Source organism: Hyperolius riggenbachi, chromosome 9 (assembly GCF_040937935.1).
Source record: "Hyperolius riggenbachi isolate aHypRig1 chromosome 9, aHypRig1.pri, whole genome shotgun sequence".
Lineage (NCBI taxonomy): Eukaryota > Metazoa > Chordata > Amphibia > Anura > Hyperoliidae > Hyperolius > Hyperolius riggenbachi.
In genome coordinates, this window is record NC_090654.1 from 110,965,000 (window position 1) to 110,978,930 (window position 13,931).

The window sequence follows — 13,931 nt, forward strand, 5'->3', positions numbered from 1 at the left end:
TCAGAGCAAAATGTTTAGCGCCCAGTTTCCCAAACTTCCTTTTATACTCAAATCACAGTTAAAAAAAACTCTACTCCGCTACATATGGCACACCACTATAGAGTCTTTGTTAAAGGACTACGGGCAATATCCACATTTGCACTTTTAGCGTTAGTGTTTTTCAAATATGTCAATATGGGATGACATTTGTTGCTCTTCCGTTCCAGCAATTTGCTCCAAGATACTTGATATGACCACTGCTTACACTCTTTACTTCTGAAGATCTTATAACTGGGCCTTTGTGTCTTTTTTTTCCCATGATGGAATGATTACAGCTATTGTTGGAGAACTCAGTAATTTGGACCCAGAGGTAAAGTCTGCATACCTGAGCATTTCACAATTGGGTTTCTTGCCACCTCTTAATTATGTACAGTATTCCCAGACTCCAAATAAAAAAAAATCCACTCTTTTTAATTCTACTTTAATAAAGAGGGTAAGAAACATTTTTAATACATGAGAAAGTATAAGATAACAAAAGTGCTAAATTCTTTGTACAACGTAAAGGATACTAGAGCTGAAAGAAAAACTAAAAACGGGGGAGCAGGCATGTGTATGAAATAGTTCTTCTGCCAACCGGTCTCCTATACTCCTCTGTCCCCTCTTTTTCTGAGAAAATGGGGCATTTTCTCAGAAAGAGGGGACAGAGGAGCCACAACCACTTTGTGATCTTCTGGGTTGTGCATTTGCATGCGTCCCTGATCACACGTCCGGGAGCGCATACTAGAGGCACAGAGCGCTCCAGGCCACGATCGCAATCAAGGACTGACGCAGCCGGGCCAGCACCTCCACACTAATGCCGACCCGACCGACCAAGAAGTGGCTGCGGGGGTCATTAGTGCAGAAAAGGAGGGTGGAAGGAGGAGAATGGGGAAGTGGTGGGCATGAGGACTACTTCATACACATTCCTGCTCCCCCGTTTTTAGTTTTACTTTCATCTCTGGTATTCTTAAAAACAGAAAGCTAAAAATTATTTCAGCTATTGCAGCCATATTCAGAAAACACAAGCTTTCAGAAGTGAACGAGATCGCTATTGTACCTCACACAAAGGGGTTTATTCACTGAGACAGGAGAACACTGGAAAACAGTGGAAAGAATAGTGATCCAGTAAACCTGGCCCACATTTTTTTAAAGTGTCTGTTATTATGGCTAAAGTCTGCAATTCTTGCCTGAATCATGTGAGAATATAGTAAGGACTGCTGTGAGGTTAGTGAATTTTTCTGTCTGCTTCATATTTCTACATTTCTACTGACAATCGGTAAGAGAGGAGTTAATGTGGGGGGTGCCAGAGTAGGTAATAAATGGAATTTAGCTCATTGTACATTACTATGAACTGCCCAAAAGAGAGATGCATATAGTGTACAGTAAAGACATTACTGAAACAAATTGTTGTTGACCAGAGTGTGTACAGGAATTCTGTAGTCTATTGGCGGTTGGAAAGCTTTCTTTGGCTCATCACTGTGGTAATTGCTGCCACAGGACTCCTCTTGCTTATCCTCCCCTTTACATAGAACAAAGCAGGCTGTGCAGTAAAAACCTTCAGTAAAAGCAATGAGGAACAATCATTATGGACAAATAATAATGTATACATAGTATAACTCAAATCACCTACAGGGCATAAGGAGTGGAGGAAAGTGGTAATACCCACAAATAAGTGCTTGCTGCCAATGCCTGTCCTTGCTTCCAATTCCACAACAAAGCTTGTTTTGCTAGGAAGAGAAAATAGAGTTTTCCCTCTCCCTGCATCTCCTCCCCAAGGCAATCTGTCACAGAAGGTGGGAATAGGCATAGTGTGTGTGGGGGGGAGGGCAACCTACTGTAAATAGATTCTTGAGAAAAATATTCTCACTGCTGTGACAGCCACTGATTTTCTGACCTTTCCATAAACCCTACGTGTTCTGGTGTGACCTGGAAGAACACTACATATTTTTGCCTCATAATAGGGAAGAAGCTTCAGGATCACGTATGTTCTCCAGCTGAGGACAAATTTAGAAGATTAACCCCAATGTGAAAGTCTACCATTAGAGCTTACACATGGTCATTATTTGCTCATGTTGCTTTGCTATTTGTGTTATTCATTTATATTTAGTGGTTCCACACACTTATGCAATTAGTTTTCTATCTGGCCAATCTATGACCAGGGTTGTGAAAAAAAAGTTTCATCTACATTCATAAGTGCTGTGCTTTTTGCGATCTTTGGAATGCACAGTAGCAGGCGTGTCCATTTTTTCTTTAAATCCGTAGTTGCTCCTCATTTTCTCTTACAAATGCCGTAGCAGGTGTGGGAAGCTCCACTATTCCCCTTTGAGCGCATTCTCTTGTTTGGCCTAGGCATGAAGCTATGACGTCTACTGCTAGGCTGCTTGTCGCCTTTACATCATCAGAGGACACTCCGAGAGCAGGATTGACTTCTACCAAATCCAGGGCCGACAGCATTCCTGAAAATGTCATCAAAACAAAATATTGAGCAAGTAATATGGGTATATATTATTATTATTTAGTATTTATATAGCGCCGACATATTACGCAGCGCTGTACAGTGTATATATATATATCTTGTCTCTCACTAACTGTCCCTCAAAGGAGCTCACAATCTAATCCCTACCATTGCCATATGTCTATATTATGTAGTGTAAGTACTGTAGTCTAGGGCCAATTTTAGGAGGAAGCCAATTAACGTATCCGTATGTTTTTGGAATGTGGGAGGAAACCGGACTGCCCGGAGGAAACCCACGCAGACACGGAGAGAACATACAAACTCTTTGCAGATGTTGCCCTGGCTGGGATACGAACCGGGGACCCAGCGCTGCAAGGCGAGAGTGCTAACCACTACGCCACCGTGCTGCCCGATATATATGATGCAGTATGTGTATGCTTAATTGCTCGTACATTGTAATGCAAGCCAATGGTAACCACACTGCTGTAAGGCCTATTTCACACCCAAAAATTTTGCAATTTTTTTGTTGATATTTCCAACTGATTTTGTTTTTCAATTTTGTTCCAGGAATGAGAATTACAACGTGATCAGTCCCAATATACCACATGCAGTGTTTTTGCAATCACAACGCTGCAGTGTAAATGCTGTCATAAGAAAATACTGCACTATTGCTTAGCCAATCACCGGCAAGCACAGTACAATCGTCACGGAAACAGCCCTAAGCCAGGAAATGGCTCTTACTGTATTGGTCTGCAGCATTCAAGAACAGTGCTCCTCAACATTATACCATTAAACTGCAAAGTGCAGGATTTTCTTTCTCCTGTTGTGTTCCTCAACATTATTACAGCGTGTAGACCTTTATTAATGACTATATTGGCCAAGTACCCCCTGTTGTGAGTAACATAGTCTCAAGTGCAAATTGGCACCTACTGTACATATTGCTTAGGAGTACTTCATAATTACGTATTAATGCTTTTCAAAAATGTCCTTGATGTTTTTGTTTACTATAAATATATATTCAGGTTAATTTATACAGTATATGGTTTATAATTTTTTTTTATCTCAAAACTTATAATAGATTGACTATGACAAATTTCAAGTACCCCCGGAGCCCAACTAAAGATCCCCCCACGGTACACGTACCATGGGACATATGCAATTCAATTTTTCTCCTGTGTTTTCTCCTAGGAGATAATTTTTTAACTTCAATTTAAATGAACTTTTTAGCACTTTGCAATAGAAAAAGTACCCAAAAGTAGGTGAAAAAGTACTATCAAAATAATTTTGAGTATTTGTTTGTTTGTTTGCTGGTGGTGTAAAAGGTATTTTATTTACAAGTCGTGAAAATACCACCTAGGAGAAAACTCAGGTGAAAAAGTGAATTGCATATGGGCTCATTTGTTGAGAACCTAGGCTCTAGAGCAGGGCTTCCCAACCCTGTCCTCAGGTACCACCAACAGTGCATGTTTTGTGGAAATTCACAGAGGTAGTTAATCAGCTCTACTGCAACACTGTTTACCCCACCTGTCAATATTTGCGGTTTGTTACCAAACAAGTACTTTTGGTGGTACTGGAGGACAGGAGTGGGCATCCTTAGTCTAGAAGACCTCTGTGTACTCCCAAGGTTGTACTGTATGGCTGATGAGGATTGTCAAAACCCAAAAGTACAGTGAAGCTGACAACAATATGATGTCTACCACTATAGACAATTCCTTGTGCTGGTCCTGCTGCCTGGTTTCATGCCTGCCCTGTTTACAGATGTCACTCCCTCCCACAAGGCTGCAGCTGGTGGAGCTGTTAGCATAGAACCATGCCAATGATATTGGTGAAACAGAAAGACATGGTTTCTTTGTACAGTGCTGGATAAATGGAAAAGCCATGCAGGAGACCAGCTGCATTGTTCAAGTGGGGAATGGCTTCAGGAGGATTGCATGAGTAAAGCTTGGTGTGATGAGTAGGAGGACACAGTACAGGGCACCTGCATTACAGTGTAATCATGGGTGGCAGGATGGGTACAGCTGTATAGCAGGTGTGAGCTGGGGACTTTATCATTGATGGATTTTTTTTTAGAGGTGTGCACAGTACATACAATAGCATTACAGGTGGCAGCAGCTCTATCACAAATGTGGGGATAGCAGGAGGTGGGGGAGGGGAAGGATGGGACATGCAAAATGGTGCAATAGAGACTTTTAACTGTTTAAGCTGGAGTCAGAAGTGGTTGTTTATGGTGTGGATGACAACTCCCCAAAATGATCTTCTATACTGGCATCTGAGTGCCGTACATGGAATTAAGGCAAGTGTTAATTTGGGATCCGGAAGAAGCTGATAGTAGAATATCGATAACATTACTAATATTCTACTATCTCCTCCCCTAACATAGTAGTACATTGGTAACATACTATCTATAAAACCCAATTAGACCCAAAGGGCATGGCTAACTGCCAATAATTGCTTCATTCACATTTTCACTACATCTTCAACTCTGAATCTTTGCTCTTTGGCGTTACTCTTACATTAGTATAGCTTTTTATATAACATTATTTTTCAGTTTTTATTTCAGTGAGACTTACCTGTGTTATGTATTTCTTCTGTTATATAGATTCCTTCCCTATACGTTAATCCTCCAATTACTGGCGTTCCAGTAGCTGGTGCCAAGGATGGGTCAAATGCATCAATGTCAAAACTTAAATGAATGGCTCTCTGTCTCCTGTGGAGAAGAAACCACAGATCCATAAAAACATCACAACGCAAGAAATGCTAACATAAGCTGAGATACAGCCAATGGTGTAACTAGAAATCATGGGGACCCCCTGCAAACTTTTGATGGGCCACCCCAATGTTCAGATCCTTTCCCTCGGTAGTCCTCACAGCCTAGTGGCCAACATAATCTTTACACCCATAACAAGTGTAGCCACAAAAACACCAGATCTGAAGAATGGACCCATTTATCGGTGGGGGAGTGAAGTAGTTGTTGGGGCCCCCTTACAGCTCTGGGCCCGCCTGCGAGCGCAGGAACTGCTCCCCTCTAGTTAAGCCCCTGAATGCTGCTATCTTATTTATGAAGCTGTGGTCCATGCTCTGCACTGTGTAATATACCACATTCACAGTGGATTTTATTTCCAGTGGAGAAGGGGGAAGGCCGTAGTGTCACCATTTGCAACAAAGTGCAGCTTATTCACACTTATGCCTGGGATATTTTCACGCTGGGATATTTTCACGCTATTAGAATTGAAGGTTGTGAAATGAATAAATTCACCGAAGCATCACCTGTCATATTTTGCTCTGTATGAACTTATCTAACTACATGTCTAAGTAAAATATGATATAAACATTATACCTGGAAAAGGCAGAACTAGCTTGATAATAGTTACTATTCAATCTATGTTTTCTTAAAATAAAAGTTTTAAAAAACATCCTTTTCCTGTCTTTGTTTCAGGCCCCTTTTTACATTTGTGGTAAAATAGGGAATCACAACCCAGGTTTAACCTGCAAGAGGCAGCAAAAGCAATGAAAGTCTATGAAGAATTTCACACCTATTGCGGTCCGTTGCTTCTTATATACTCAGCTTATAAGAGTGAAGGCTCTGGATCCCTTAGAGTCAGCTCTGTGTCCCCCTGTTCCACCATGCACCGTGAAGGCTTCGGGTCTGCTCGGCTGAGCAGCTAATGAAAGTGTGGCACAAATGGGCGCACACTAAATAGCAGGCGCTGAGGTCACCCGCTATGTGAACTGGTAGCCATAGTTTGCATAGCGGTGGCCCAAATACCATTTTCTGTTGGGGTGGCTGGGGGTTTAAGGTTAGATGCAGGGGGTTGGGGTTGGGGGGGGGGGGCTGGGGGTTTAAGGTTAGATGCAGGGGGTTATTAGTTGCCCTGGGGGGAAAATGTATTAGTTGCTTGGGGGGGATTTTTTGGTTGCCCAGGGAAGGGTCATTAGTTGCCCAGGGGGGTTATTAGTTGCCCGGGGGTAGGGTTCTGTGCGAGAGTAGGGAAAGGTTAGGTCATAGTGAAATATCAGCACACATTACCAATATTTCACTATATTATTAATTAAGTTGTAGAATTGGTAAATATACCGATATTCTACTACCACAATAAAATGGTCCCTTAACCTTTTTTTTTACGCTGCACCCAAATTACCACGCATTGTTTTAAAATGTACGCCTCCTCGGAAGTACTCTAGTCTCCAAGTACTTCCAAAGACAAGCAGCTGTGTACTGCAAATGTGCGAGCATGGACGCACGCGTGCACAATACGGAGCTGCTCTTTGGACGTACTTGGAGACCCAAGTACTTCTGAAGCCTTCCGACAAGACCCAAAGACCCAAAGACGTGGCTGGCTGGAAATTTGTAGGCCTGGGGAGAACAAGAAGACCAAGAGAGGGCCGGGAAAGTTCTATACAATCCAGAGCCTTTCCTCTTCTAAGGAGAGTACCGTATGTGGCTACAGGTAACATTTAAGTGTGCAGTAACGGGTACATTTTACCATTAAGCTGGCTATTGTATATGGACTACAACATTATACATTTTTATGGTGACTTCTAATAACCTTATATTTCACATGAATTTTATTCAGTATAGTCAGTTTTTAAATAACATACCTTCCCAATAGCTGCTCAAATGTTCTTTCCATAACTTTTTGTATTCCAATGCGATCAATTTGCCTCATTGAATAGTATGTGATATTATATTTTTTCAGGATAAATCTGAAATAAGGTAAAAATGTTATGTTACAAATCTACTGTGCAATATACAAACATTTTGCTAAAGTTTAATCTAAAGGATACATGGGGAAAAATTGTTAGTAGGGATAGTGCTGTGAGTGCAGCATTGCCCTGGACATAGAACACTAGCCTTGCTGACAGTTTTCAGTTTTTCTTTTAGATGAGTCTCCAAGTCTAACGTTATTCACAGAAATGGCAAAGGTGTGCTTAGCTAAACATATCTACAGAAAGGCACTCGTTATTGACCTAAAGAAGTGGTCTTATGACCTTGAAACGCATTGTCCAGTCTGTGCTTTTTGAATAAATAATTTTCACACATGAGAGTTATCTATAAAGGTAAGACCAACACGTAGCCTTATATTAAATGGCTTTTAAATATTTTATTAATCAGGGATGGATCTAGGAGGGGGGGCAAGCGGGTCTCTTGCCCCAGGCGCAGTTTGTTGAATTCTTAAAAAGGCGGCAAAATGTGGATGGGGAATGGGAGTTTAGGCGCCAAAACCTGACCTTGCCCCAGGCGCAACTTGGTCTAGATCCATCCCTGTTACTTTTGGGTGCCTCTATCCAGTATAATCACAGAAATGAGGTACACCTTTCCATGTGTCCAGACTGAAATCCAGCATCTTGCCATGGACTCTTATTGATCATGCAATCACTGTCCAAAAGCTGCACTACAGAAAGTATGTAATACTCTGTTACTCTCAATACTCAAACAATAGCATTTGAATATGTAATACTGTAAGTAGGCCAGGCAAACAGGATTCGCTTAGTCTCATCTGTACCAATTTAATCTCCTCGTGCTTATATTCACCTCCCTGATTGGCATATAAATACCAATAAACGTAAAAGGAATCTAATGGGGGAAATTCACTTAAAGAGGCACTGTAACAATGTATAGAAGTATGCAGTAAATTATTACAGATACTCTTTTTTATAGTAATTTCCCTGGTTTCAGCATCGGAAACACTTCCTAGATCTATATACAGTATGTCTTTATATTGCATGTAGAACTGCACTCCCAGTGATTTTAAGCCTACGTTGATTAGCTATGCAGTATTCTTTTTTATCTATGGTAATTATTATTCTGTTTTTTTTTAAATACTTTGATTCCTTAAATAAATACAGTATACAGTATTTGTATTCCCTTTCCGAGCCGAGGGGTTGTTTGTAAACAGCCCTTCCCAGATCGGTTTACCAATGCCCTATGCCTTTCAGCAATAAAAGGATACCTTGGATTGGCAAATGCTCCCCCTTAGCCATGGCTTATGTCACAGTCATCCCGCTTGCCTACCGGAGTGCCCAGTAATGAATGGGCAGAGATTTATATTGTTATTTCTCCAATAACATAGTAATCCAATATCCACCCCTTCTCAGCCAGACCTCATGCTTTTTAGCCAGGAATGTACAAAAAAAAACAAAACATATATATCTACAGTGTATATATGTGTGTTATATAACAAGTGGTGAGATAACAACACTGCATTATCTTACAAGTGAAATAAATCTCACGCTACCATAGTAAATCAATCATTCAGTAAACTGTAGTAACCAGTGGTAATTCATACTCAAAATATTGTAATCCTATTGAAATGAACCCCTGTGTTTGCTTTTGAAGCAAATAGTGTGTTTGGAATTAAATTTATGCCAAAAATAATTTTTTCATCAACTCACTGTTCAGCTGGATCAAGATCACGCAACCCAATGTAGACAATATCCAGTGTAGATAAGGATGGTTTTATCCAAGAAAATCCAGGAATTGGAGGTACCTTTAAAAAAAAACAAAAAAAAAAAACACATTAGTAATGAGTGATGCAGATGTACCCTTTTCATGTGGTAAACACCTTATGTGTGTACACACATACACACACACAATTTTGATTAACCAATGACTGGCCAATTTGACCACTATAGAAAAGAACTGTCCACCATCAGGTGTCTGCGGTCTTCAACTGGTTTATTGCAGACCACAGACAGAAAGTTTCATGAGCTAGTTGTTGTGTGATTGTGGTCAGGGAAATCTGGATTTACTCAAAATTTGTGGCCACCTACTTGTAGCCCCTTTTTTAGAATCCAAGTTAAGTTGGATCAGTTAAAATTGGTTATATTGTATCAGGTAAACGTAGAAATCATGTTTGTTGGAAAACGATCTGGCTGAATAAAGCCTCACTGTCCGTAAAATCCCCTCTGATGAGGTGTAACTTCAAGACGACAATTAACTGCTTAATGCTGGTGGCTGCCATATTGGTTTTATGGTCTACATTATGAAATGAAAGCAGTTCATGTAGGCAGACTGGGAATATAGGTAAAACCTCCACTTATATTTCTCCATTGTTCTTCAACCAATCTTGGTAAATTCCCCTTGATGGATGTTAAATGTAAACAAAAAAGAACTTTTTTTTCCTGTATCAGCCTTACCTTGTCCTGGAGTTCTTTCAGTAGAAATGATACTGGTTGACCATGAAGATTTCCAGATGAGGTCGTCAGTGGAGTGTTTATGTCCGCATGTGCATCAACCCAAATTACACACAGGTCCGATAACTGTTGGGCATGACCACTTATAGTGCCAAGTGCCAAGCTAAAAGACAGAAAGTAGCTCAAGATAAATATGATGCAAAGATATCGGAAGACATGCAGTACTTCATTGTCTTTGTGTGCTTAGTGTAGTGAGCATAACCCTTGTGACGTGGTACCCGGCCTCCCTCAATTTGGGGGTGGATTTTAGAGTATGGACAAAGGACATATTTTCAATCTTCAGATCACACTAGTCCTTTCAAGCATGGCAATCATTTAGAGATTGGATAGTACATTTAGCACAATACAACTACGTTTTAGCAGGTTAATACAGTACATTAATTTATGCCATCTTTGCGTAGGACAAAAAGGACATTAGAAGGAGAAAGAGGGACAGCAGGATTTACATCCAAAAGAGGAATAGTTGTCGTCTAGGGTGTCACCGTGTGGTTAAACTATATGACAAATATGTCTCTTTTAATATGGATGAGACTGACTTTGAATTTTGTCTTTCTTGTCACAGTATTCACCTTTTGAAAGCTTATTCTAAAATTAGCTGTTCCATTCACAGTCATTGGTTGCTATGCCCCACTCCCTTCCCATCCAACCAGCACTAAATTCCTGAACTTGAGAGATGTTTTCCCCTCTGATCATTTGTCATCATCACCTGTCAAAACACCTCTTTGACAGGCTGCATGTTCCAGTGATTTGTAAGCATTCTCGGAAGGGGACCTTACCAGTTTCAGTAAAACAAACTTCAAAAAAAATGCCCAAGGATCACTAAAAGGGACATTAATTTTGCATGGCATAATTTTCAGTTTTTCATTTCATCTCAAAGGCTTTCTGCCCCTAATGAAACAAGACATTTTTCAAACTCTAGGGATTATTAATCTTTTGCTCTCTAGAGCAGTTTTTCACAAGTGCCTAAGGGCGGCTGCGGCAGCTTATTTAGCTGATGCTAAACTGATGCATCGGTTTCCATTTTAGCATCGGCTTCCATCATTCCGTCATCATGTCAGATTTGGAGCACCCACAGGGGGCATGGAATCGCCGTACGCAACCACCCGCTGAAAGCTACTAGCAGCATTTCAGGAATTTCAATCGACCACGATGTATACGCAATTGCCAGCAATGGAGGTAAATGCATTCAGATTAACACTTGCGTCTCGATAGGGGCGCATTTGATCTCAGCATTAAACGACGAGGACAGATGCCGGCAGCAGTTTGGCTGAGCCAGCCCTAACATTATAGCACAATACTCTACACAGAAGTGTTAAGGTGGGATTCAACCCACAGAATGTATTCTTCAGGACAGTGAGGGTGCATAGCAGCCTATGACTATGATGTGCAGATCCTGTCCATTAAAATGACCTTGTAACGGGACTCCCCCATGCCTCCTGACATCTGAAATTTGTATACGTGTGTACATGTGATGGCATCATCACATAAGCATGGACTGCGAGCATTCTAAAATCTTCACCCCATCCTCTGCTCCACAGAAGAAGGCAGGAGTGATCATGTTGAAAAAAGGGTGCAAGCCAGCAGTGAAGTGACATGTGGAGAGGGCAAAGGAACTAGGAGAGTATGCACAGATCGAACACTCCCTTGGGTACAAAGGAAACAACAATGGGGCAGAGCCTATGAGAAAGGAAGATTTATTTTGGTGAGTATTCATATTTTAATGTACACACTGTGCCCCAACCATGCCCGTGCCCTAGCAAGTTCCTATATCAACATTGCCGTGCTAATGGGGCTGCCAGCAGGACCATGGAGGACACCAAGGGACCTCGCGGGCTATGGGGTGCTGGAGGAAGCCCCAGGTAAGTGCCGATTTTCATATTAAAGCTCTGCTCAGGGTCCCTTTAAACAATAATACCCCAATGATTACCCTTGTAGAAATCCACGATTTAGTTTTTTGTTTTTTTTTTCTTTTCACAAACAGATGAGTGCCAGTCAGTGATTATTTTTCAAAAAACTATTTTTGCTGAAACAGCTCAGGCATCTGAAGAATCTGAGCTCAGCGAATATGTTGGCCCATACAAAGCGTAGCACCAGCTGCCTGGCATATATGATAAATGGAGCTCTAGAACAGAAGAGTGGGAAGACTGGCTTTTGGAAGTGTCCTGTGTAGGGAATGCAGCGTGGGAGCGACGCCAGTAACTATGCCAAGTAATCACTTGGCTTGTGTTTCAAAAGGAGTACTTATGCAGAGTGCTGAAGCATGGAAGGCAGATCTCAGATTATGGTCGTATCATTGATTTTTAAAGGGAACCTGAGGTGAGAGCGATATGGAGGCTGACATACTTAATTATTTAACAATGCAAATGCTCTGGCTGATCCTCTGCCTCTAATACTTTTAGCCATAGATCTTGAACAAGCATGCAGATCCGGTGTTTCTGACAAAAATCTGACTGGATTAGCCGCATGCTTATTTCAGGTGTGTGATTCAGACACTTCTGATGCCAGAATGATCAGCAAGACTGCCAGGCTACTGGTATTGTTTGGACCTGGACTATTGCACAGGACAGAAGCAAAACATACAGAAATGCACCCTGTATGTATTTAGAGAGTTTCGCCCGTCTAATTCCCCCTCATTTGTGTTAACCCTCCTGGCGGTTCAATTTTTCTGCCAAATAGGCAGAAATCCTTTTATTATTATTTTTGTTTCATGTAAAGCTACCAGAGTGGTAGCTACATGAAACACCACTAGAGGGAGCATGTGTCCCTTTATTGCGATCGTCGCCGGCATCAATAGCAAACAGGGGAACGCATTCCCCTGTTTGGCTTCTCCTGTCACCATGGCGACGATCGGAATGACGTCATGCACGTCAGCCGACGTCCTGACGTCAGACGCCTCCGATCCAGCCCATATCGCTGCCTGGAACTCATTGGTCCGGGCAGCACAGGGCTCTGGCGGGGAGGGCCCTCTTCTGCCGCTGCGTGCGGGCGATCGCCGCAGAGCGGCGGTGATCAAGCTGTACGCGCACCTAGCAAAGTGCTAGCTGCGCGTACAGCACTTTAAATGGGGCAAATCGCCCCACCAGGGGCTGAGATATCTTCCTGCGCGGCATAGCCCGAGCTCAGCTCGGGCTTACCACCAGGAAGGTTAATCACAAGTTGTAACTGCCACGGCAAAGATGGCAGATAAGCCAATTTGAAATGTCTGATATGTCTGCTTCCATGAATCAGGAAGTAGATATGATAAGTCTGCTTCCATGAATCTGGAAGTAGATATACCTCTGCTACCATAGTCATATGCCCATCGTAGTCTTGGGCTAATTTTATGGGGAAGCCAATTGACCTTTCTGTATGTAAATCAGAGGAGACCCAGGCAGATACCGGGAGAACATACAAACTCTATACACATAGTGTTCTGGCTGGGATTCAAACTGGAGAACCAGCGCTGCAAGTCAAATGTGCTATCCACTACCCCAATGTGCTGCCCATAGAGCATGGTAATAGGTTTAACCATATAGCATTACTCTCTACTTATAATATATAAGCTTGTACCGCAGTTTAGTGAATATACCCCATTATGTGTCTGTGTAGACAATCTACCATGACCACGGCCATGTTGCCACAACTCGTATGGCATTGTATCCAGTAATGCCCAGAAACTTCTGGAATCATTGCAAGGCCTTCATCACCCACTGCACTGAACACTTGCTGTCCTGAGTCTCCTCCTCCTGCTACTGATTTGCTGTTATTCTGTACCAAATACCAGGGACAGATCCAAATGAAAGAGTACAATGTTTACCCCCCACTGTCTCCTTCCCTTATCATTTGCGCCTGCAACCTGCATCCTAACCTTTTACACCCTTAAATGAGCAGATTGAATATGTTTTTGATTCCATTTATCGATTCCTTCTGATTGCAATTATGATTATCATTAATGGACACTTTTAAGGGGGGGTATTGTTAAAGGGAACCTGAACCAAGTAAAATGATTTAAAATAAACACATGATGTATCTGCAAATGAATATTACATACTTCCTTCAACATCAGTTCCTCTCATAAGCTCACCATTTTAATCTTACAATGAGGATTCCTTCCAATTCTAACAAGATTTTGTCAGAACAGAAATATATCAGTTGCTGTCAGTTATATGTCAGTTGCTGACAGTTATAACTGAAAGAACTGATGAGCAAGGTAATGTCCGTTTTCCCTATGGCTCAAGTGGGCAATATTACAGTTTAACAGTCAGCTGACCAGGAAACTGTTATA

The 13,931-nt window shown here is 41.7% G+C and overlaps 1 protein-coding gene across 1 annotated transcript in view; it reads right to left on the minus strand.

Moving 5' to 3' along the window:
- Positions 1 to 444: 444 nt before the first annotated feature.
- The window catches only part of ARG2 (arginase 2), a 38,097-nt gene continuing 24,610 nt past the window's right edge, over positions 445 to 13,931 (minus strand). The window contains exons 4-8 of the mRNA XM_068253328.1: positions 9,611 to 9,770; positions 8,867 to 8,961; positions 7,073 to 7,177; positions 5,044 to 5,180; positions 445 to 2,474 (exon numbers count right to left, since the gene is read on the minus strand). Coding sequence (XP_068109429.1) covers positions 2,269 to 2,474; positions 5,044 to 5,180; positions 7,073 to 7,177; positions 8,867 to 8,961; positions 9,611 to 9,770 — 703 coding nt within the window. The 3' untranslated portion in view covers positions 445 to 2,268. The remainder of the gene's footprint in view (positions 2,475 to 5,043; positions 5,181 to 7,072; positions 7,178 to 8,866; positions 8,962 to 9,610; positions 9,771 to 13,931) is intronic.